The 27,305-nt window shown below is 33.4% G+C and overlaps 1 protein-coding gene across 1 annotated transcript in view; it reads right to left on the bottom strand.

Moving 5' to 3' along the window:
• LOC140443466 (uncharacterized) overlaps positions 1–27,305 on the bottom strand; it is a 132,727-nt gene that overhangs the window by 15,375 nt on the left and 90,047 nt on the right. The window contains exon 9 of the mRNA XM_072534751.1: positions 8,676–8,878. Within this exon, the coding sequence (XP_072390852.1) occupies positions 8,676–8,878 (203 nt within the window). The remainder of the gene's footprint in view (positions 1–8,675; positions 8,879–27,305) is intronic.

Genomic DNA, 27,305 nt, shown 5'->3' with positions numbered 1-27,305 from the left:
TTTAAAGCTGTTAAAGATGACACTGCCCACAAGTGGTCCTTCTAAAGACCCATTGACAAAAAACTTATGCCTAGTCTACGAGTTTGTCAACTTAACATAGAAGGCATGAGTAGAAAAAAATGCCAAATTCTGCACAGATTATAAAAAGAAAACAATATTAAGGAAATAATTACAATACAAGAATCAGATACAGAAAACGGAGTCCAATTGGGTTCAACAGGCAAAATCCTGGCTATGATCTACTTGGTGCTACCTACCATAGAGCCTACGATGTAGCAGTCTATGTAAGAACAAACAAAAAATGCAGGCTGAAATTCCACTTCTACCAAGAACAACGTCCACGAGGTAACTGTGAAAATCGGTGATATCGCAATAGCTAATATTTATAAAGCTCATGCTCTCACCTAGCCTACACGTCTACCTAACCCCTACGAATACCTAGCAATGTCATCATCATCGTCATAAAATCTTCTGCGTCTAAAGTTGGACATAGACTCCCCTAATTTCTTTCAGTTCTGTCAATCCCTGGCAATTATTTTGACGTCGTCTGTCCATCGTGTAGTTGGTCTAATTATGCTTTTTTTTGTCAGCCCGTGATCTCCAAACTGTAATTTTTTGTTATTTATTCTGGCCACATGGCCCGCTCAGTTCTACTTTAGCCATAATATACCCTCTATGACATATGTGACGCCTGCCCTTCTTCTTATTTCTTCGTTTTTAACTCTGTCTCTGAGAATCAGTCTAAGTAGCGAGCATTCCATTAGTCTTTGGGCTACTTTGAGTTTGGTTGCTGTAGTTTGGGTTAAAGAAAGTGTTTCGGTGCCGTAAGTCATGACTGGAACCAAATATTGGCCAAATGTTAATAATAAATAAAATTAATTAATTAATTAATTAATAATAAATAAATAAAATAAAGTGATTCTTCTTTGCAGTTCAGCAGTTTGGTTTTCCCTAGCAATTTGGATTTCATGACCTTAGTATTTATATTTATAAACTAATCCTATTTCGTTTCAGTCGACTTTTGGATTTTCGCTTGGTACCAGATTTTTCACGTGTTGGGACTTTCCAAAATTTATGTTCAAAGCAACTTCGTTACAAGCGGCATCTAACTCGGTAAGCATAATTCCAATCTCATTTAAGTCATTTGGTATTAGAACAATGTCATCCGCAAATCATAGATGTGAGAGCATTTCGCTGTCGACATTGATTCCTTTCGCTTCCTACTCTAATTTTTTGAAAGCATGCTCCAGAACTGCCGTAAAGAGTTTGGGAGATAACGTGTCTCTTTGTCTGATTCCTGTATTGATTTTATGCATTTTGTATCTTTGTGTAGTTTTACGGTTATGGTTGTAATATTGTATATATTCGTGATCAGTTTGGAGTACCGATAATCTATGCCACTTTCTTCCAACGCAATTACCCTGTTAATTTTTATCCTATCAAATGCTTTGCAAAAGTCTACGAAAGCTAGGGCCAATAGTTAGTTATATTCGATGGATTTTTCTATAATCTCTTTTATGCAGTGCCTTTATGTTGTTAGTGCCAAAGTTTTTGCTAAAACGTGCCTGTTCCCTAGATTGGTAAAAATCAAATTTTGTTTTGAGTCTACTAGTTATTATTATTATGAATAACTTGTAGAGGTGGTTTAACAGGCCTGGCCACTTAACACTGACGACAAAAGCTAACCTCTATCAGCATCAAGAAAGATCATGCCCGATTTTTTCCATAGCCAACATTATGTGTTAATTTTCCACACTAGTATTTCAATTATAAGATCATATTAATGCTCCAGGTGGAAATTCAATAAAGCTAACTGGTCTGCTTTCTCTAGTAATCTTGATCCAACCTAAGCATTTATTAAAGCCTAAACTACGAGAAATTGACGAGGTTACTAACACAGGAACACACAGGAACAATTCCTAGAGGTTACTACAAGGAGCATATTTCTGGACGGTCTGTGAAGAGCGAAAAACTGTATAAAAAATTCTGTTAAGACGGAAAGTAGAAAATTTCAAACGAACTACTCCACAACATTAATATCGATAGGCACGAGGACTGGACTGAGACAATTGACAATCCAGATTTTAAAAACTTCAGTAGACAAGTCTGATCACTGCTTCGAAAACCAGGAGGCAATAACCCACCTGACCGCCCAACTTATCTAGTAACACCAAAGCAAGTAACACCCAATTTAATATATTCCTGAAAAGTAACCAAAAACCGCTTACACACAAATAAAGGTAATAAAGATCTCAAGAATTTAAAATCTACTTGTCCACATGAAAGAATGGACAACCCTTTAACCTGTGTAGAAATCACAGAAGCTCTTAATAAAATGAAAATGGAAAAAGCCACTAGCTTTAATGGCATTTATACTAAGTCTCTAAAGCACAGTAGCAGATTTACTATGCAATAGCTTGCAAAGTTCTTATCCGACATTCTTCAGAAAATGTTCCTTATAAACTAAAAAGAGCAAAAACTGTCTCCATTTTAAAACCAGGAAAGCTGTTCATTCACCAAAAATTTACCATTTAATTGCATTTCTAAGTATAGTCTACAAATTTTTGCAAGACTGCTATATAATAGAATTAGCAAAATAATACTCCAATATATATCTGTGGAACAAGCAGGATTTCGACCAAGCCGCAGCTGTACAGACCAAGTTCTAGCACTGACTTACTACGTAGAACTTGCTTTCAAAATCAACTAAAAATATCTACTGTTTTCATTGATTTATCAGCAGCTTACGATATGGTGTAGAAATACGGGGTAATAGTAAATTAATAAATTCTAAAGATGTCATGCAGAAAGGTCACTGATTTCATTAATGTTATGCTATGCAACAGGAGATTTCAAGTCATCATGGGCGATAAGGCTAGTACCCAAACATAACTTAACCATGGCTTCCCGCAACGATCGATGCTGGTGCCCCTACTCTTCATTCTTTATATAGCAGGCATGCCCTAAACTATATCAAAGAAGTTTGGTTATGCAAGAGAGAGAGAACTTTTAACCACCATTAAAAGGCGAAAGACAGCATATTTGGGGCACATACTTAGAAATGATAAGTCCGAGTTGTTGCAGCTGATTATGAAGGGTAAAATCGAAGGAAAAATGGTCATGGTAGACAACAAATAATATCTTGGCTGAAAAACATTCGCGACTGGACCGGGTTAAGATGGAAAAATCATGCTTTTATTTAAACAGCAGACTACTAGCAGGCCAACTACTAATTAAAAATCTACTTAGACAACCTCCTCAACTACACTAAACACCCAAAATATATAGGTATGACACTTTAAAAAACATCTTTTAAAGACGACTGCAAAACTTAGAACACGAAATAACATTGTGCAAAAGTTATGCGGTACTACATTGTATTCCTCAGTGGCTACACTCACACTGTACATCAACAGCACTGAAACTTGTGTATCCCGTTACGGAGTAGTGCACCGGTGTGACTCAACAGCCCGCACATCGCACATTAAACATGCCCAACTAAACCAGGTTTTACGTATTATATCGGGCACAATAAAGACCACGCCAACATACTGGCTATCAGCACTAAGCCACATAGCCTCCTCACACGCCCGCCGAGAACATGTCCTTGTCAAGGAGTATAGAAAAATTAACGCCGATCCTGTACTCCGCTTCCATATTGGTATAACCTGCAGAGATAGGCTTCATTCAAGAAACAATCCTTTAGATTCTACCAGAAATCTAACTAAAAGGAACTTCAAGATAACCGACCGTTGGTGAGAGGATTGGGAGAACAGTACACCGCCTGACAGTCGGAATATGCCATTGCGTTGCTGCAAGTTAAACATCTAGTGGAGGAATGCCCGATCAGATTCAAATGCGACCAAATAGTCAATTGAATATATTTGTCGACTAAAGGTCGATTTATACATATCCGTGTTGTGATTGTTCCGTATTATAACAGTGCCTGGCGAAAAAAAAAAGAATAATGTTCTGATGAGTATATTTATATATTGGTGTTTTCCGGATGGGATTGTCCGTGTCCGGCCTGAAATTAATCCCAAACGATATTTTTGTTTTCGGCACTGGCACTGGAGATGGTGTGCGGCTAGTGTGTTATGGTTTTTTATATGTATTAAAGAAAAAAGAGTACAGCGATATTCGAAAATAATATTTAATATAATAATTCTCTGTATATTTTAAATGCTCCTTTGGTTTGTCTTTCTGTTTTCACATGGGATGCACACTCCATTTTCTTTGTTTCCGCCTTTTCTGCTCTTGCTCTTCATCAAGTAATAATGCCAACACGGTGAAATCTTCTATCCAAGCTACCTATCTATTTTTAACTCTCTTTTATACATAAATATGTAATAACGTTTTCCTTTCGATTCGGCCCGGTACGCACACAACTACAACGCAATTGTATGTAAATATAACATTAAAAATACCCAGACTAGACACTGACACGGAACAGACACGTCACGAATATGTATAAATCGACATTTAATGTTTGTTTATAAAAATTAATTATTGTTATTTACTCTTTATGTATTGTCCTCTTTCCTTATACACAAAACCTAACTATGATGCAGCCATACGCTAAATAAATAAATACAGGGTGAGGTATAACTATTGGGACACAGACTAAGGACAGGTTATTTGGACCAAAATATGGCTATTGGGCCAAATATGTCCTAATAAAATGTTGCTGAGAAAAAAGATACAGGGTGTTAAAGTTAATTTTTGTTTTTCGTTTTTTGCTAATAGTTTCCCTGTATATTTATAAATTGCTATAAAAATTGGTACAGAGGCATAATCTTAGACAAGAAATAGTATTTTATTTACAATTTTACTATCAAATACCAAACTAATAAACAAACTTGCAACTAACGTAAGGTTTCCGTTTTCACGATAAATCAAAACTAAACACACTTTAACTTAAAAGAACTCAGAAAAACTCAAACTAAATATTCTACATGGTCTCCTCCGATTTCTATGCCTTTTCTAATTCTTTTTATAAAGGATTTTCGGACGTTAAAAAAATATTATTCTGTCCCCTTATAAGATTAGCTGCATTTTGAATGTATCTCCAAAGTTCGTCTCGTGTATTAATTTCATTGTTGGCTTCTTGGTGGCTATTGAAAATTACTGCCTCTGCCAATCCATCGTTGAGGAAATACGTCATTAAGATGATTTCTAACAGCTAATGAAAAATGAGGTGGCGCTCCATCCTGCATAAACCACATTTTTCTTCTTACATCCAGTGACAGATCATCTAAAATATCACTAAGAGTATTTTCCAAAAAGAATAAATAAGAATTTTCATTTAAATTCGGATGAAGAACATAAGGCCCTAGTAGTTGGTCACCTATAATGCCACACCAAATATTCAATTTAAACTCATGCTGAAAATGTCTAGCTTTAATAGCATGCGGGTTTTCTTCTTCCCAATAATGACTATTTCGCCATTAAAAACCCCTCGTCTGGTAAAAGTTGCTTCGTCGATGAACATAATATTCCTAATAAAGTGTCATTGCGATGTTTATTCAGAATACGTTGGCAAAACTGTAACCGTCGTGGAAGATCTATTGGAAGTAAATTTTGAACAGGAGTGAAGTGATAAGGATGGAGGTTCTCTTTTTTTAGAATTCTAATAATAGACGACTGACTTACTGCTGTTGCTGCTGATAGATGTCGTGAACTTATTTCAGGATTTTCATCTGCTCGAACCAAAAGTTCATCTTCTTGTAGGTGTGATTTGTTTTGGTCGACCACCCCGATTTTTAGTGTGAAATGACCCAGTTTCACCTAAAGTACGATATAATCTTGCAAAAGTTTTGTAATTTGGTATATCATTCCATACCTTCTGGCTGCCGAGCGACCGCAAAAATTTTCTTGTGCGTATACGCCAATCATATCTCGCATTTCTTCATTAGTAAAATGATTGTGACGAGGCATTTCAATCAAAAAAAGTAATGATTACTTTTAAAAAATGCAACATTACACTATACTGTCACATCAAAAATAATTTACTCTGAACAAATGACATTTACCAACAACAATTATCTGACAGTCCAAAGCATACTTTTCATAAATGAAATAATATTTGAAATCATTTTTTAAGACTCTAAGCATTTCGACTGCGTTTTTATCGAAAACGGTTGAAATTATCATGTTTAAACAAGAGTACCAATTTTACGTAAAAATGATGTTTACGTCATATTTTGTAATAAAAATTACTAAAAAGTTTCATCAGAAAAAGTTTAGACTCAATTTGATCATTAGGAATGATCCACTTGGCGCCCTCTATGACAAAACGTAAAATTGTAAATAAAATACTATTTCTTGTTTAAGATTATGCCTCTGTGCCAATTTTGATAGCAATTTATAAATATACAGGTAAAATATTAGCAAAAAACGAAAAACAAAAATTAACTTTAACACCCTGTATCTTTTTTCTCAGCAAGATTTTATTAAGGCATATTTGGCCCAACAGCCATATTTTGGTCCAAATAACCTGTCTTTAGTCTATGTCCCAATAGTTATGACTCACCCTGTATATACTGAAATTAAAATGACTTAAATCAATAAAATTTTGTAACTTAAAGATTGAAATTAAAATTTAGCAATATGTTTTAAAACTTTATGGATTACTTTTGTATACTGGCTCAATTTTTATATCTACTTCTAACATTATACAATGCATGCTGACTACAGATGGGGTCCTATATCGATGGCGTCACGACAAAAAGGCATAAGCGCCAAAATTTATAAATTTATGTTTTGGTATCAAAATAAAATACATTTTACGTCCTATCGACTATTAAAATGACGCAGCTGTAAAAAATTCCAACTCGGCTAAACAAGCTTTGAATTTTCTAACCGCCAAGAGACACCGAAATCAGTAAGCGACAAGATCCGTAGTGGAAGGTGGTGCTTACGTCTTGGGTCTGAAAACGTGGTTATATCAATAAGGTAAACAATAATTTGAAATACTATTAATATTTAATGTTTTCTTAAGCGTTTAGTTAGATTATTTATCTTGAGAAATCATAATATATCATAAGAATGTACAATTTTACCGACTGTCGGTTAGGCCTTTTCAGAAAAAATTTTTTCGTTTATCTAACCGCCATTTGGCCATTTAAAATACACTATGACTTAGATTTGCCATAGAAAAGTTACTACTTCACCGACTTAAATAAGATTTGAACCTAAATAAAATATATATTGACTTTGTTGTATAGTTTTCTTTTTTTTTTTTAATTTTAAAGTTATATTTTGGTAGTAATATTATTTTAAAAAACTAACATTTGAATGGCGCTTACTTCTTTTTTTTAATGGTTTTTAGAATGGTTTCTCGGGGGCACAAAATAATGAATCTTGCATTGCAATCCATTTGGGAAGATCAGAAAAGCAATGTGCAGGAATCCAGCGGAAATAATAAAAACCATGGTTCATTTTCCATTGAAAATGAGGTCCTCAATGAAGCGCTAAAGCATGATATTCTTTTAGAGCCTGTACTAAAAGACCATGAACAAGAACTCCAAATGCCTAGTTCTGTTCTAGATGATGATGCCATTGTGGATTTCAGTTTTCCTCAAGTCTAAATTTGAATATTGACAGCCGTTTATTTTCGAATATTGATGAAACTGCCGAAGAAGAGACTGATTTATTAACCTGTGATAAAAAGCTTGTAGCTTACTCAGATAGTGATGATACTGATGATAGTAGTAATAGTGCCGTAATAGTATTTAGTTCATTAGTTGATGATAAGATAGGTTGTAATGATTTTATACAACAAAATGATTCTTTAAACTCCGAATCAGATTCATCATCCTTGACAGTATTTTTTAAAAATGAGACTAAAATTAACAGCATTAGTTCTAGCTCACTGCGTTCTAGCTCATCAACTGGTTCAATTTTCTGTTATATCGGTTCTTCGTTTCTATTAGTTTGTTTTGTTATTGATAAATGTTATTTTCTGTTATCAAATTTTGATTTGCATTTTATTTCTATTAGTTTTATAATACAACTTACTTAGTTATCAATGTAGAAAAAATGGTACGTTTTAATAGTTTTTGTTGTTTTTTACTTAATATAACGTGATAATTATATTAACTTTTATTTTTGTATTTTTTTACACCAATATAACTCTAAGAAACTCATAAATATATTATTGTGTATTGTTTAATTTGTATTATTTTTACTTAATTGTTATGCTTTAAAATGAAAAGATTTATTCTCCATTTTTGTTATAATTCCGTAAAATTAAAAGGCGTACAAGTTCCTAAGCGACATTTTTTGATCAAAATACTTTTTTCGAAATATGGTAACCGCCTTTCAAAAAGGCTTAAACACCACAGAACCTAACATTAAAGGCGTAAGCACCAAAATGTTAAATATCTCATGTTTATAATAATTGTTTTATAAATAACATATGGTAAGTCAGAATGCCTCAGTTCGATAATAATAAAATGCCAAAAAAAGTAAAAAAAGAAATATTAAGCGATATTAAACGTTTTTTGTGTCTCCTGAAAAAAACTGTCAATGGCGCTTATGCCTTTCTGTCGTGACACCGTCGATATATGGGGTCCTATTTACTTGAAAATAGTTCAATAACGGAAATATATAAAACAATTCAGAGAACACAGCAGTGGTAAAAAAACAATAAAAATATTATTTATATATCTTACCATGTATTCGAATTTATTGTGGACACCAATGTAGAAAGATTTTTGCTATTATACCTTTCAGCTGCTAATCCAATGTTGTGAGCTAAAGTAGGTGATATGCCGTTAATAGGTTGTCTGTTTTTTAAAATATTCATAACTTGTTGTATGTTTATTCCAATATTATGACTGGGACTGGTAGATATAGCTGCACAAAATGGGATATTCTAAAAAGTATTTTAATGTTAAATGTTTAGTCAAAAACGAAAAAATTCACAATTAAAGGTTAAAGTACGTTTATTTACGTTTCAATTTCCGCTTCGGAAATCGTGAAACGTCAATAAACGTACTGTAACCTTTAATTGTGACTGATTCCCATTTAAATAGTATGTGTGTGTGTGTAGTTTCATTTTATGACTAGAGACATAATCTATTAGCCTATTATGTTTTGAGTTATTAATTAATTTTTTTTTTAACAACTGTCATAGAGAGAACCCGTAACAACAATAAAATCTTATCTTCTATTGACTTACATATAAGTACGTACCTACGTTAAATTTTTTTTTATTATCATTATATTTTTTTTTTATTTATTTTTTTTTATTTTTTTTTTAATTTTTTTTTTTTTATTTTATTTTTTTTATTTTTTTTTATTATTATTTTTTTTCTTATTTTTTTTTTTACTGGAAGGAAAAGGAAAATATATGGTTTTGCTGATTTATTACATACGCCTAGGGGTCTATCAAGGCGATTTGCACAACACAAAATTAGACCACGGATAGAAAGGTTAACAACTGGGTTAAAACAAAGGACTTATATAACTAACTTTTTATGTTTGAAATATATACACTGTTACCATAATACAATTAGAAATTCAATTTCATTTCACGTATGTGGCGAAAAATTATTTCATATATATGCAAGTTATTGGTTTTTATTAAATCTGATAAATTAAAAGGTCTTTTAATACTAATTTTTTCCTTATTGATATACTCGTATATTTTTATTATAAATTGGTTTATACATCGAATATTTAATGAGCAATTTAAAACTAAATGCTCAATTGAGCCTTCTTCGCCACATTCGCAAAATGGAGTTTCGGTTAAATTAATTCTAAATTTATGTAACGGAGACAGAGCATGGTTAAATCTTATTCTACATAGTATTCTAATCATATCTTTATTAAAATTTGAGTTTTTGAACCACGTTGAGGACTGTATTTTTGGTTTTATATCTTTATAATATAATCCTTTGTTGGATAAATTGTACATTTTTTGCCATGAATTTATCATTTTTTTCCTTAGATGAGAATTTAGATCTTCAATTACACATTTATATTCTGATTCTTTAGATGGTTCATTATATTTAGCAATTTTATCTACTATTTCATTATTTAATATTCCACAATGAGCTTTTATCCAACAAAACATTACATTAGATCCTCTTAATTTTATTGTACTTACCAGGTTTATAATTTCAGATAACACATAATTAAATCCAATATTGTTATATTTAGAAATATTTTCAATTTTTTGTATTGAACTTTTACTATCAGAGAATATAACGTAATTAGATTTTGTTCTTGAGAAATTACCAATATATTTAAGTGCTTCTAATATCGCTATTAATTTAGCGGTATATATCGAGGTTTTAATATTTAGATCTACTACTGTACTAAATTTTCGATCTGGATCGTAAAAGGCAGATGTAACCTTTAAATCTGATTTAGATGCATCCGAAAAAATATATGAATAATTAGGGAACATAGACTTTATGTCAGCTTGGAACATGCTATTCCGGATATATTGTGGAAATTCTGAGTAGTCTCTAAGATATCCTACTTTTATGCTGTCCAAGTGTTCTAAGTCTATTTTAAAACATGGTAATTCTCTTGAAGTCGAAATGTCCTTACTAAGTTGTATCATTACGTATTTGTACGATTCAATAATAGGAATTGTAGGCTTTTTTTTCCAATATTCTTTGACTAGATCGTAAATACTGAGATCAAAGCATTTTTGGACTACTGGACTTTTCTTTGCATACATTTTTAATAAAAACTTCTCCGTTAAGTAATCTCTTCTGAAATTTAGTGGAGGTTCATTGCATTCTACATTTAAATTTGAAATGGGTGTACTTTTAAGTGCACCTATACTTATTCTTAAGACTTTATTTACTAACCTATCTAATTTCTTCAGGTGAGTCTTCGCTGCTTGACTATAAAAAATTGACCCATAATCTATTATTGAACTAATATAAGCTTTGTAAAAGGTAAGCGTAGCATTTGGATCAGCTCCCCAACTTGTATGACACACCGATCTTATTGCATTTAATCCTTTTTCTGTTTTTGTTATTAAGCGGTCTATGTGTTCGTTCCACAATAACTTCCTATCTATTACCATACCCAAATAGTTAATGGATGCTTGAACCTCAAAATTAACGTTATTGAATACTATAGATTGTGGTAATCTATGTTTTTTGGAGAATATACATGCTTGGGTTTTCTTTGTAGAGTTGCTGAGTCCTATATTAAAATAATACTCTTCTATTGTCGAAAACATTTTACTCATTATATTGATACCTTGATCGATTTCAACTTTAGGTACATATATACACACATCATCAGCAAACTGTAGAACATTTCCTCTTGTATTAACTTTTTTGTGTAGGTCTGAGGTATAAATGAGATATAGTAAAGGACTAAGGATGCTTCCTTGCGGTAACCCAACATTAGAAATTCTTGGATGCAATAGTTCATTATTGATTTGAAGTTGTAATTTCCTATTTGAATACAGTTTTATTATTCTTTTACCAAAGTCACTGGGTATTCCTATCTTCTCCATTTGTTGATAGAGGATATTTAATTTGATATTATCATATGCACCTTCTACATCTATGAATAGAGATACCAGGGATTTACGTTCAGAAAAGGATATATTAATGTCTAGGATAAGGTTAGCTATATTTTCTGATGTCGATCTTAGTTTACGAAACCCATATTGTGTATCACTAATTTTGTTATTTTTCTCTAACCATAATTCAAGTCTTCTCTTTACCATCCGTTCGAATGTTTTTAAAATACACGATCCTAATGAAATTCCTCTATATGAATCCGCTGAGTCTATATCTTTATTTGGTTTTAAAATCGGTATAATTACATAATCCTTCCATGAATCCGGAAATTCAGCTTTCATCCATATTAAATTAATTATATTTAACAATTTTATTTTCTGACACCTTGGTAAGTAATACAGCATAATATAATGGACATTGTCTAATCCAGGAGCAGTATTTTTATGACACTTTAAACTATATTCTAGTTCTTTTAGAGTAAATTCATATAACAAATAGTTTGAGTTATTATTATTCACTTTTTTAGGATGATTTTCATTTAAATTTGGTGAAACCCAGGGTGGAGCTAACTTATTTAAAAATTCTTCAGTCCAATTATCTTTCTGTACTTGATTTTTTGGGACATTATAAGTATTTTTGATTTTTTTAATTTCTTTCCAAATTTCTTGGACCGGAGTATTTTTATTTAATTTATTACAAAATTCTCGCCAAGAAGCTTTTTTACTTTTTAATATTGTTTTTTTCTTAATTGCCTCTGCTTTCTGATATTTTATGTAATTTTCATATGTACTATTTCGTTTAAATTCTAAAAAAGCTTCTTGCTGAAATTTTATAGCTTGTGCACATTCTGGGTTCCACCATTTTTTATTAAATTTACTATTGATCGTCATTTTTTTCTTAGGTATTGATAATTCACAAGCATCATTAATTATATTAATAAATGTATTATATATGATATTAATATTTTCATCAGTATTTATATCTTTGGTGTCAATAGTTTCAAGAATCGAAGAAAATAACGACCAATCTGCTCTGTTCACGTTCCATCGGGTTCTCTCATTAACTATTGTTATATTATCAACATCGCTTTCAATTATTATTGGAAAGTGATCAGAACCTAGAGCTACATTTTTAACGTTCCAATCAAAACAGGAAGATATGTCACTGGAACATATAGTTATGTCCACAGCTGATTTATTTCTAGTGTATAATCTAGGTATTATAGTTTCGGCCCCATTATTTAAAAAACATAACTCACAGTCTTCTATTGCTGTTAATAGACTAAGTCCAGCCCTATTATTCTGATCGCAACCCCATGCATTATGGTGACAATTAAAGTCTCCTGCCACCAAAAATGGTGTACTTAAACTATTAAAAAACTTTTTCCATTCACTCTCTGTACTTTATTTGATTTTAATTTGACTGATATTGATATACTCATAACCTGATTGATTTTATGATGATTTGGATGACCTGTGAACTGAATGTATTTTTTAGTTAAAATAGCTAATCCTCCATAACCATCATCTCTATCTCTTCGAAATATATTATAACCACTGAAATTAATATTATTTTTTTCTTTTAACCACGTTTCACTAATTATAGCTATATCAATATTATTTTCAAAAATAAATTTCTCAAAATGACCTTTATTGTGTACAATGGACCTAGCGTTCCACTGTACAATTTTGAACTTATTCATTATCTGCGAGAATACGACTTAAATTATTTTTAAAATCGTCAAACATTTTTATATTGTCTAAAGTTATTGAGTTATTCTTTAATACATTTTTAAAAGTGCTTATAATCATATCACAAACAGAGTTTATTTTACAGTTTTTATTTGAATTTGAGCTTATTGTTGATTGGGAATAGTTAGGGATATTTCTATAATTTTGATATACCGGTTGACTACTAGTAGATGGAGATGAAAGAATCTCCTTATGCTCGTCAGAATATCCTGAACGGGGATAATTAGGATAACTTTCTAAATTTCGTCTGCGTTTAACTGGTACTGAGTAATGAGTGCTTTTATTTACATTCTTTGTCACCGTTGCGTAACTATTATCATATCTTTTATTAGCCTCACTATAGGATAAATTTTCTGTGGCCATATATGTTTTAATTTGTTTCTGATGATGAAATTCTTCACAATTTTTCCTATCCATTGCTTCATGATTTCCTTTGCATAAAATACATGATGTTAATTGCGAATTACAAGAATTTGTTTTATGTTCATTGCCGCATTTTCCACATCGAACTTTACCTCTACATTGTGCACTAACGTGACCGTACCTCATGCATTGTCTGCATTGGATTACTCGTGGAACATATATGTCTACATCGTAAATAATTTTTTCTATTACTACCTGTTTAGGTATCATTTGCCCCTTAAAAGTAACAATAACTGCCATTATAGGGAGTAACTCGCCATTTACCTTTCGTTTTATTCTTCTTACTTCATAAACTTTAAAATTATTTCCATATTTAGGTTTAATTGTGTTTAATAAATCATCGTCTTTGATATCCTTGTCAATACTTTTTATTACACCTTTTTTGTATGTAAATAAAGTGGGTATATAAGCCTCGTAATTTTTTTCTTGAAATACTTTAGACTCGACTAATTTGTTGGCACTATTAAATGAATTTAATTCGACTTTAACTTTATTTCTACCAGTTACAGAAATATTTAAAATGTTATCCCTGATTTCCGGTTCTGCATTTAAAATTAATCTAGCAGTAGAAATTTTATGAAACTTACCTATGTTTGCTTCTTTACTTTGCACAAATACATAATATGGACCTTGGTCCGTTGAACTATATTTATTTTTTTGTTTTATTATTTTTTCAATACCACCTGTTTCGTCGCTTTTTCCATTTCCGCTAAATTCCATATTTACTTCATCTATAATTATACTTTTTCCCCTATCAGGAGGTTCATATCTTCCGTCCGAATCCCCGATCATTACAATCAAAAAACAAATAAACAAACACTTAATGAAGACTCGTTCACGCACTGATAAGAACTTTACCTGACCACTGCCAAAAACGAACTGATTTAAATAGTAATTACTTTAAAATGCCACAAGAAAATAGCTTCAGAACAATATTGAAAATGTTATGAATCATTACGAGGATTGGATAAATTATGACACTGTTATAAACTGTTCTCAGCCCAAACGGAAAATAGCACTACCATAGAAAAAATGATACGAACGACATTGCCGTTATCGAACAGGCCTATGACAAGTACTTGCAATAAAAAACAGAGGAAAATAAAAATATATTTATTCTTTATAGGGAATCTTGGTATAAAACAAAATGGAATTTAACGTAAAGAAATTAGTATTAAGGGAAAAAAGTTATTAATCAAATTGAAAATTATTTTCGTGGAAGATAAACTTGTGCTAACTTAAGAGTCATTGGCGAACTACAATGTACATTTGCTTAAGAATAATTAGAAGCTTCATCTGATAAATTACTGTTAACTGAAATTTAAAATATCTGAAACGTTCTAAACGGCACAAGATATATACCACGCTTTAAAAAAAGCGACTATAACAATTGCAAAAACTAAAGAAGTATTAGTCTATCTATCATGTGCAATCTATAAAACACTCTGAAATTAATTAAAATAGGATAAAAAATGTCGACTAATCGCGACAAATTAATCGGGGCTTGTAGAAATATAATCCTTATATATAAAACCAGGCTGATTTGTGGCATCTCCACTACCCGACTTACTTAGCCACAAATTAGTAATCTGTACTGGAGAAACTACTCAGAAACATCAAACTAAATGGCCAGGTGGCTCAAAATCACAATCAAACTGGCAAATAAGATAAATATAACTGCCATAACCAAAACAAAAAAGAAACTTCGGGAAACTAAAAATTTAAAAGGAAAAGGGATTTAAAGAATAAATTAAAGGGAAATTAAATACTGAAGTCACATCTCAATTACTGAAGTTTGCGCTTTTTGAGCATGCCGAGAAGGCGTTCTATCGGAAACTCAATTCCACTGTCGAAAGTGCCAATAAAGCATATCCAAGCCAAGAAGAAATTCAGGAGTTTTGGGGAAATCAACTTTCCACACCAGCTGCTCTTAACACCAATGCTGGATGGATAGAAGATACGGCGCACAGCTGTCAACACTACCGTACAACTGTCTATGAACCCTTCACCACAGAAGAAGTCTCAAATATCATCAAAGAGCTTCATAACTGGAAATCTCCTGGACCAGACGGAGTTCAAAACTTCTGGCTTAAGAAGTTCTGGAGTGCTCATGAGTGCTTGTCAACACTAATTAATCGTGTTATTTCTAATCCGCAGGAAATACCATCATTTCTAACTCAGGGAACAACTTATTTAATACCGAAGGATCAAAATAATACCCAAGATCCAGCCAAGTACCGGCCAATTACGTGTCTTCCAACTCTGTACAAATTGGCCACATCCTGTGTAGCCCAGCGTATCTACCAACACTGTGCACTAAACAATATCATAGAACCTCAACAGAAAGGATGCGCTAAGGGTTCCATGGGTTGCAAAGAACAACTTATTATCGACTCAGTCATTTCTAACCAGGCATACACCAAAAAAGGAACCTCTTCACTGCCTTTATTGACTATAAGAAAGCCTTTGACTCAGTGACGCATGAATGGCTGATAGATATATTAAGAATATATAAAGTCGATGATAATATAGTGGCCTTTTTAAGACATATACTGACAGATTGAAAGACTAAAATTCACCTCCAAATACCTGGTGAAAGCAATATCGAGCGGGAAATTTCGCAATTAACCGCGGCCTATTTCAAGGAGACTCACTGAGTCCATTGTGGTTCTGTCTAGCGATGAACCCATTATCCCAGCTATTGAACTCCACTGACTCAGGTTTTAGCATTAAAAACAACAATACTGTAGTGGCGAAGCTTAATCATCTGTTGTATATGGATGATTTGAAACTAATGGCTTCCACTCGAAATCACTTAGATCAAATGCTAAAAACTGTAGAAACTTTTTCAAATGATATCAGTATGCACTTTGGGTTAGACAAATGTCGTGTACTAAATATAGTCAAGGGTAAGGTTCAGCCCGGAGGATTCGATATGCAAAATGGCCAAAACATCGAGGCTATGGGCGAAAATGACATGTATAAATATCTAGGAGTAAAGCAAGCGCAGAAAATTGACCATAAACAAATGAAAATCGAATTAACATCAGAGTTCATACGAAGAGTAAAACAGCTACTCCGATCACATCTTAATAGTAAAAATTTGTTTAAGGCATTAAACACCTACGCATTTTCCGCGCTTAGCTACTCATTTGGGATTATTAAGTGGACTAAAACGGATATAGAAACCCTTCAGCGAAAAGTACGAACACACCTCACAAAGGCACAAAAACACCATCCTCGAAGTGCAGTAGAAAGAACGACATTACCGCGGTATTTAGGAGGACGAGGACTTATTGATATAAGCGAGCAATTAGAAAAACAGATTACTAATTTACGAACTTATTTTCAGGTGCAGGCGGAGACATCTACTCTTCATCGCGCGATTTGTGCAGTAGATGACACAACACCGATTTAACTGAGGGAACAAGAAATGCGCATAAACCATCTTACTAAGAACGAAAAAATGCGTATCTGGATGGGTAAACCTCTGCACGGGCGACATCGGAATGAAGTCAGTCAAGACTATGTCGACAATATAGCGTCGAACTATTGGCTGACATCAGGAAAGATGTTCCCTGAAACAGAAGGTTCATTACTCGCCATTCAGGATCAGGTTATACCAACCAAAAATTACCTGAAATATATCGTCAAAGACCCTCAGGTCCAAAACGACAAATGCCGATATGGATGTCAAGCCCAAGAAATAATCCAACATCTTACAGGGGCTGCCAGGCATTTGCTGCAACTGACTATAAGGAACGGCATGACTTAGTAGGAAAGATCCTCCATCAAGAGATAGCTTTTAAACTGGGACTTCTACAAACAAACCATCTCCCATATTATCAATACGTTCCTGAGAGTATGCTTGAGAATGACAACTACAAGCTATACTGGGATCGCACTGTGCTCACAGACCAAACTGTAGCACATCTCGTGCACAACAGACCAGATCTCGTGCTAGTTAATAAACTTACAAGACAAACAACACTAATGGATGTGGCGATACCTAACAACAATAATCTGCGTGTTAAGTACAACGAAAAGATCGCCAAGTACAGAGATCTGGAAATACAAATAAGGAGACAATGGAAAATGGAAAGTACCCAGACGATACCTATTATTCTTTCTACCACTGGAGTCATCCTGAAGAACCTTCTAGAAAACATAAGAAAGCTGGGTCTAAATGAACATCTATATAAGATCATGCAGAAAGCTGTGCTACTTTCGACGTCCAGATGCGTTCGAAAATTTTTGGGAGATACACCGATGTACCAAGTCACCTAGGACTCGATAACATGGAAAGAGTCCCACCAGAGCTCAATCCTTTTGATACCGTAGGTATCTGGGATGAGTGAATTTTCCCCTTAGAGGAAGTGTGAGCCGTATGGCTAAATCTGGACAATAATAATAACAAGATAGTCATGATTGACAAGACAGATAAAAAGATAATAGATATAAGCAAACAAATTATGAATGCTAATTTTAATATTTTCATCCTATTGAACTAACATCACGCTAATAGATTTAGTAATTAAATAGGCTCACTAATTGATACCTGTATGGCCATGCCTCTCTACAATAATCTGCTAACTCAACCTGTCCCTGTCTTATCATAGTAACTACTTTCACTCTACTAAGTTCATTTCTACCAAACCATTTTAACCTAATCTGTCCCAACACCGAACATTTTCCCAAAAAATGTATCACATCTTCCCTTTCCTGAGTGTTACACATTGAGCAAAACCTTCTTTCATCATTTCTACCACATCCATCATTTAAATATAGAAGTCCACAACTTAATTTGAACAACCATCGAATTTTCCCAAAATTTTCTATTTCCAGTAGATAATGCATGTTTACTCCTTCTTTCTTCTTATATGCAGTTCTTTGTAGTGTCCACAAAAATTTGATTCGTTTGCCCTATTCTCAGCCTGACGCTGTATCTCATCCTTTTTTTTTCTATCATATTTTCAATCATACTAGGCCAGATATCTCTCTATTCACATTCATACCTAACCACAATATTAATTTTTTCTCCCATGCTTATCAAATCTTTCCACCTGTCACAACTTCCTCTCATCATTTCTTTTAAAAGAAATTTTGGCAACCTATCATTCGAATTTCTTAGTATTTTTTATGTAAATTCATTCTATATAGGCTGACTCTAGCAATACCTGTCTCCAAATCTAACATAAAGTTAGGACAATACCTGGGACAAGAAAACATTTTTTTATATTAAATCTTCTGATTATTTCTACCTCATCATACTCAAAAAGACCCCATACCTCAGACCCATAAGTCAAAATTGATTTTACCACCGACTCATACACTGTTACTTTAGCCAAAAAGGGTATATCAGCCATATACATTAAACTACTCCAAGCCGTGTGAATCGCCACTTTTGCCAAACTCTGGCGCTTTTTTAGATGAGCTTTAAACGACAATTAGGGTGTTAGTATCATTCCCAAATGATTATAGTTATTCACTGCTTCTGATACTTGATCATTCAGTTTCCAAGATCCTCTTATCCCAACACCTTCTCTTCTGAATACAAGAATTTCAAATTTATCTAAATTTATTTTTAGATTTCACATCCTGCAATATTTTTCCAAATCATTAATCATCTGCTATAGCGCCATTAAAACCAAATCATCTGTATATAATTAAGGTCTTATAATCAAACCATTTATCTCCAAACCGCCTCCCATTGCTTCATGTAGGTCATTCAAGAAAAGCGTAATGCTGTCTCACTCCTACATTACAGTCAAACTATTCAGATAGACCTTCCCTTAATTAGACTGCCAATTTTGTGTTCGCGAACATACTTTTTAACAAATTCAGCATTTTAGTTAGTAGATAATCCTAAGTGACTCAACTTGTAAAAAAGGGTCCGCTGATCAACTGTATCAAAAGCAGTACTAAACTTCACAAAAAATGTCTTCTTTTTCTTCTTCTAATGGCGCTACGGCGCCCTCTTCTCGGCCACGTGATGCCGAACAAAGAAAAATATCGAATTCTTCAACTCGTTATGCAGGGTAAAGTATTTGGCAGAAGAGGACCGGGACGCCGTCGTATCTCGTGGTTTAAAAATCTCCGACAATGGTTTGGGATGACCTCAGCGGAGCTGTTTAGCAGAGCAGTCAACAAAACCATGATAGCCTTGATGATCGCCAACATCCGGACCGGATAAGGCACTGAAGAAGAATGGCGCTACAACCATTTGTGAGTCTTGACCTGCTTAACAATGTTCTTTCATTCTGCCCTGTCAGATACTTTCCTTCGCCACTGCCTGATGTTCATGGTTTTAAGATCCCTCTCTACGTCGTCTGTCCATCTTTTACGGGGCCTTCCTCTTGTTCTGTTTCCTTGGGGCTTTCATCTCTGAACTACTTTAACAGCTCGATTATCTGGCATTCTTTTTAGGTGACCAAGCCAGTTTAGTCTTTGTGACTTTACAACTCTAACAATATCTGCGCTCTGCATTAGTTCGTTCAGCTCGTGGTTCATTTTAATTCTCCACTAACCACCGCTGCATTGGGTTGGTCCAAATATCTTCTTTAGCATTTTGCGCTCAAATATTTTCAGTTGATTTTTACACATGATTCACAAAAAATGTATAACCATTTTTTACTCCCCATGCATGTTAGATTTTTACTATACTCGTAAGATTAAAAATGTTGTCTATACTTGAATATCCGGTTCTATATCCTGCCTAGAACTCGTTTAAAATGTTAGGACGCTAATACCTCGATAACTTTCTGCACTTTCCACGTTTCCTTTCTTATAAAGAGGAAAAAATGTAGCATTATAAAAACCCTGAGGAAAGTCTGGTTTGACGAAAAAATTATTAGCAAGCCCAAGGACAAGCACTTTTTCGTTTTCTAAAAGAAACTATTAGAACTCAGCAGCAATTATTTTTACTCCTGGTGCTTTATTTGGTTTTAAAGAATTCAATGCTATTTGAAGTTCTTCCATACTAAACGGTTGGTCTAAATGTTCATTGAAGATAAACGGTTCTGCATACAACACAGGATCTGCTGTTATCTCCGTATTCAAATGTGTTGCAAAATGTTGTAAGTAAACTGTTTAAGTTAACACCTTCCTTAATGGCCGAACTTTCAATTCTATTTTTTTAAGGCACAAAAGTGGTTGTATTCCTGTTTAACGTTCCTGTATATGTCCGTTGCATAAGTTGAGCTAATTTTGCTAGATACTCTGAGATATGACAATACTTACTTCCTCTTTCTTGCGCACTCACCATCAAACCATTGCTGGCACACTCCTCCTTTGCCATAAAAAGCTTACATTCTCCCTTGTGTGCTGACTTTTTCATACATTGCTCTAGTAATTCTAAAGTTATCTCCGGTGGATCAATCCACTCATTCACCCTATTAATTTCACAAGACATTCTTTCTTTATATTTTTCCGAAGTACTTTGGGTCCAAGTAATTTTAGGAAGCAGTGGCAAAACTTTACTTGTTGATTTTTGACCGCCATCGTCGAAGGTCAACTCCACTGTTAGAGGCATATGGTCAGAATAATATTCACAACCCATAAAAAAATTATCTACTAAATTTAACATCCAGTTTTCGTTTGAACCTTCGAAGAGAGAAGTCAAACAACAATAACCGGCTTACCGATTTGTTATTAATTAGTGTTCAAGTTTTTGTTTTTTCGTGTTGCTAAATTTATCAAAACAATTTAAATAAGTTAGATTTTAAAAACTTCGCCCCCGCCATGGGGAGCGTAAAAAATAAGACGCCAGATGGTGATAGTGGAGTTATTTGTGAAAGTGATAGTTTTTCCAATATGGAAAGTACTACTGCCGTCATGGAAATGGGAACAATAGGTGCTAAGGAGGACGAACCAAAACTATTTGACTCGATAAATCCAGATAAGTACTTGTTAAATAATTATTGCGTATATGTTGAAAAAACTAATCAGCAAAGTTTGGGTCGTTTGCATCCTATGTTTGTAGGACATATTTTACACAAAAATCTAAAAGTACAAAACATTCAGGAAATTAAGGGAATAGGTAGAAATCGCGTTAAAGTAATATTAAATTCAACAGCAGAAGCTAATAAGTTGGTCACAAATAAAAATTTAAAAGAATTAAACTTAAAAGCTTTCATACCTAATCACCTTTTAGAGGTCAAGGGTCTGATCCGAGACGTTGACACAAGTTACGACGTTGATTATTTAAAACAAAACATAAATTCAAACTCAAGGGTTGTAGACATCAGACGAATGCACAGGAAAATTGAAAAAGATGGTAAAGCTGAGTATGTACCTAAGAAGACCATTGTAGTCAGCTTTGAAGGAAACATATTACCCAGCCATATATCCGTTAATTTTGTTTATTTTAATGTGGAAAAGTTTATAGGCAGAGTCACACAATGCTATAGATGTTTGAGATTCGGACACATATCAAAACAGTGTAAAAGCAGCCAAGAACATTGTATTTTATGTGGATCTGTCAAAACCGAAGAACATAACTGTTCTGAATTTAATAAATCATGTACACATTGCAAGAGTACACAGCATACATCGATTTCCAAACTATGCCCAATTTACGAGGAACAGAAACATATTAAAAATTTGATGATAGAACAGAAAGTATCCTTTTTAGAAGCCAAAAAGCTTTTTCAATTTTCATATTCAGAAATAACAACGAACAATCGCTTTTCTGCCTTAACAAACTACGAGGCAGATTTCCCGAAACTACCTCAAAGTTCTGGTAATAAACATGCTTTCCAGCAGCCACAACCTACAAATTCTCAACGTTCGGATAGTAGCAGACCTATGGCACTAACCCATAACAACAAAAAACGTAAAGCCACTACTTCTCCCTCATCCCCAAACTTACAGAACCCTCCCATATTTAACTTCCGTTTTGGACCATCACATCCTCTTCCCCAGTATCCAAAGCAATCTACCTTTTAACCCACAGAAGGTGATAATAAAGATATTGCTCAGGCAGTGACGGAGTGTGTCATTAATTTTTTAAAAAATATTCACACACTTGAGGATTTAAAATCTGTAGATAATGAGAGCATAAATAAAAAAATATTTTCAGTATTGGAGGGTACTAAAACATTGAAATAAAATTCTTAGCATATATCAAAATCAAAATTATTTATCTAAATTATGTAATTCAAATGGAACTTTTTTCTGGCAGTATTTCTTATTTAAACATTAATCCAAGATCAAAATGCACTATTAAAAAAACAAATATGAATGTTTTCACTTATTTTATTATACCACTTTTTACTTATTCGTTAGAATCAGATGTTGGAGGACATCTTCAGTAAATAAGGTTTTCCAAGGTCAAACAACTCTGAGAATTTTACAATGGAACGGAAGGTCCGTTGCATCCAATAAAAATAGTTTAGTTCATTTTTTAACAGCTGAAAACATTGATATAGCGTTGTTAAGTGAAACATGGTTCAAACCAAATCAAAACTATATATTTAAAGGTTATAATATAATCCGCCAGGATAGATACGATGGATATGCCGGTGTAGCAATTTTGATTAAAACTTCTATCTCATTCTATCAAGTGAATATTACTAAAAATTTCAATGATAAAATTTTAGTTTGTGGTATCTCCGTTAAATTTAACCATTTAGAATTAAGTTTCTTGTCTGTGTATAGGCCTTCTAAAGTCCATACTTCTAAAGATGATTGGAAAAATATCTTCTCTCAAGTTACATCACCTTGTATAATTGGAGGGGATATGAATGCTCATAACTCTTTATGGGGCTCACTGCACAATGATGCTGCAGGTCATCAAATCGTCAGCAGTGTCGGGGACCTAGATCTTATTATTTTGAATAATGGGGAACCCACATATCTTTCCAAATATGGTACTCAGAAATCTATGATTGACATTTCTCTCTGTACAGCTAATCTAGCCAGTAAAGTTTCCTGGTCCGTATCTTCAGATACCTTAGGGTCAAATCATTTTGCTATAACCATGAACCTTTCCACAACTAACACATCACATGAAACAATTTATCCAAAAAGCAAATTGAATATCAATAAAGCCAATTGGTCACTTTATACATCCTTAATAGAAAACATGTTTGTCAACTATAGTATCTCTTTAAACACTTACGAAAATTATAATTTTCTTATTAATTGTATTAATGAATCTGCTTCAAAATCTATCCCTCAATATAAAATTCTTAAACTCAAAAATCGTCCCCCACCACCATGGTGGGACCCTGAATGTGATATTATAATTAATGAAAGAAAAAAGGCTTTAAAAGCTTACAAACTTTCATCGAGTTTTGATAACTACTTAAAATGTCAGGAAGTTACTGCTCGAACAAAAAAGCAGTTGAAGCAAAAAGCTAAATCCAGTTGGATCAAATGGTGCTCCAATTTAAACAAAAATACCTCTGCTAAGCAAATATGGTCACAGGCCAACAAAATGAATCGAAAACCGCAGAATAGTATAAAACCTTTCAGCAATGAAGTTTTAGATGACTTCTTTAATAAAGTTTCTCCTCCCTGGGTTCAATATTTCTCTAACCAATCCGAACAAAGTCACCAATCCAATCACTTTTTGTTGAAACCTTTCACTAAATCTGAATTAGATTTCGCTCTCAAAAATTGCAATAATACCTCCCCAGGGATTGATCAAATCAAATACCCTATGTTAATCAACCTACCAAGAGCCGCTAAAGATCTGCTGTTACAGGTATTTAATGACATCATTCAAAATAACATCGTTATTGATTCATTTAAAAACGCCATTGTGGTTCCTATCCTAAAGTCTGATAAAGATCCAAATATTGCAAATTCATACAGACCAATATCGTTACTTTCCTATGTTTTTAAAACTCTAGAGAGACTCATAAAATTTAAACTGGATTGGTGATTACAAAAAAATAATTTGCTACCAGAAAATCAGTTTGGTTATAAAAGAAGCTTTGGAACACTAGATGCTCTAACAACCATTGTGGTAGATGTACAAAATACCTTAACCAGAAACAACTATTTAACAGGACTATTCTTGGATATTGAGGGAGGATACGAATCAGTTTGCTTGTCAACTTTAAGAAATAAAATGGTTAATTTATTTCATATGCCAACCGCATTCGTGGATACAATAATTGGATTTTACACAAAGAGGATCATCTATGTAAGAGATCATAATAACAAGCTAATTGGACCGCGATATAATTATCAAGGTATACCACAAGGCTCAGTTTTATCTCCAATCTTATTCAATATATACAGCTCTGACATACATAACATCCAAATATATAACAGTTCATTCAAAATCGTACAGTATGCCGACGATTTCTGCATCTATACAGAAAACAAAAAATATGAAACCTGTATACAAAGCCTTAGCAAAGTATGTGAATCCCTTTTTTCATGGTTCTTAGAGAATGGTCTCAATTTATCTATAGAAAAATCAGTAGTATCTATCTTCACAAGACACAACATTCCTACAAATGAAAATATCATTCTGAACGATCAATGTTTTAAGCTTCAAAATCATGTCAAATATCTAGGCCTTATTTTGGATAAGAAGTTAACTTGGAGACAACACATAGAGTACATGCTTGATAGATGTAACAAAGGCAGCAATTTCCTCAGAATGACAACTAAAACGTGGTGGGGTTGCGATGTAGAAACATCCTTGTTGTTTTATCGCGCATATATACGATCTATTCTAGATTACGGTGCTACTCTTTATGGTTCCGCCTCTAAGAACCTTTTAAGAAAAATCGACACGTTTCAAAATTCTATTATGAGGGTATGTTTGGGTGCTATGAGATCAACCCCTATACAACCCTTATATGTTGAAGCCGCTGAGCTACCCCTGGAAAATAGAAGAAATTTTTTAAGTGAAAAAAGCCTTCTTAAAATTCTATTAACTAACTCCCAGTTATTTTCAAGCGTCCGTCAACTTAACGAGTCAGATCTTACAAACAAATATTGGGAGAAAAAACCTTCCCCGCCTTTATGCATGGCATTACAGAATAATCCTATTTTTTTCAAGAAATTGGACACGGTTGACAGAAGCTTATACTACTATTCTTTATTCCACAGAACTCAGGTTATAATACCCACTTATAGTGAGAACACCATTATGAGTAGCAATCTTCTAATATCTCTATTGCAGGATTATAGGGAAGCCACAGTAATATACACGGACGCATCAAAAACAACAGAAGGGACTGGATGCGCATACTTTTTACCTGCTACAAACGTAGAATTCAAGTATAAACTACCATATGAATTTTCAATCTTTTCAGCGGAATCAATAGCTATACTTGAAGCTCTAAAATATGTTAAAAACACCTGTAATAGACATATCTTAATTCTGTCAGATTGCCTTTCAGTTTTGCAGAGCATAAAAAACATTGAATTACCCTCAACATTTAGCAACCCCTACATATTTGAAATAAAAGACCGATTGTATCATTTATCATCGACTGGAGTCAACATAAAATTTATTTGGGTCAAAGCACATATTGGTCTCAAACACAATGAATATGTAGATCACTTGGCTAAAATGAGTGTAACAACTGGCTCTACGTTGAAATATATGCTTAACACACCAGATGTTACTACGATTTTCAAAAAAAATCAGCAACTTAGATGGAAAGAGCAATGGAAACATTACTGTTCTACAAACCATAAAAGGTATACCTCTTTACAACCAACTCTACCTCAAACAACCTGGTTTCAGAATTTCAAAGCTCCTCGTAAATATATTACTACTATAAATCGAATACGCTTTGGACATGCATGCTACCCATGCCATTTATTTAAAATTAAAGTCATCGATGATGATAGTTGCAAACATTGCGGCAAGCTAGGTGACCTCGATCACATCTTCTTTGAATGTCCTAAATTTATTCAGCATTCAAACTCCCTGTATACAAAATTAACTAAATGCAATACATACGCTTCATATAATATACAGTCTTTGTTAGCCATAGGTTCTGTAACAATATATAATTTAATTATAGAATTTTTGTCAGACACATGCATAGCTTTATAAATCTGGTACTCGTTCATGAAAATTTTCATGAGCGTGTATAGGATTAGACTTGTACCCTTTGTTTATCCTATATGTAACAATACCTTATCCGTGGTCCAGTATTGTTTGTCTGTTAAAATAAATGTCTTGACGGACCCCTAGACGAGAAGCGAGTGTCCTTGTATTTCCCTTCGACGTGTTCTTCTATTAATTATTCGTCTATTTCGTTTTAGGGATATCGCTGTGCATTTGTCTGAGAGAAATAATCTGTACTTATCTGTGTATACTTTTTTAAGGAATATATTATAACCTTTCGAGACTGGCTGAATGACGAAAGTCAATGCCACAAAAAAAAAAAAATTTAACATCAGTCTCGATACACATGCAAAACCTATGAAAGAACTGCCTAACGGTCCTAAGAATGTATACTCCCTCTCTATATCGCCTTTTGTTCTGCCATTCAAAATACCCAAATTAAAGTCGTTACATAGCCCAATTAATTTTTTTTTGTATATCCCATCTTCATTAAGCTCATTACCTAGAATCCCGTCCTCCCCCAACCTTGCATTAAAATCTTCTACAACTAAACTATTTTCAGTTGTGTGCTGGCATCGATAGTGT

This window comes from Diabrotica undecimpunctata, chromosome 6, assembly GCF_040954645.1.
Source record: "Diabrotica undecimpunctata isolate CICGRU chromosome 6, icDiaUnde3, whole genome shotgun sequence".
Taxonomy (NCBI): domain Eukaryota; kingdom Metazoa; phylum Arthropoda; class Insecta; order Coleoptera; family Chrysomelidae; genus Diabrotica; species Diabrotica undecimpunctata.
Note: the sequence above shows the minus strand (reverse complement) of the source record. Positions and strands in the feature narration are given on the sequence as shown.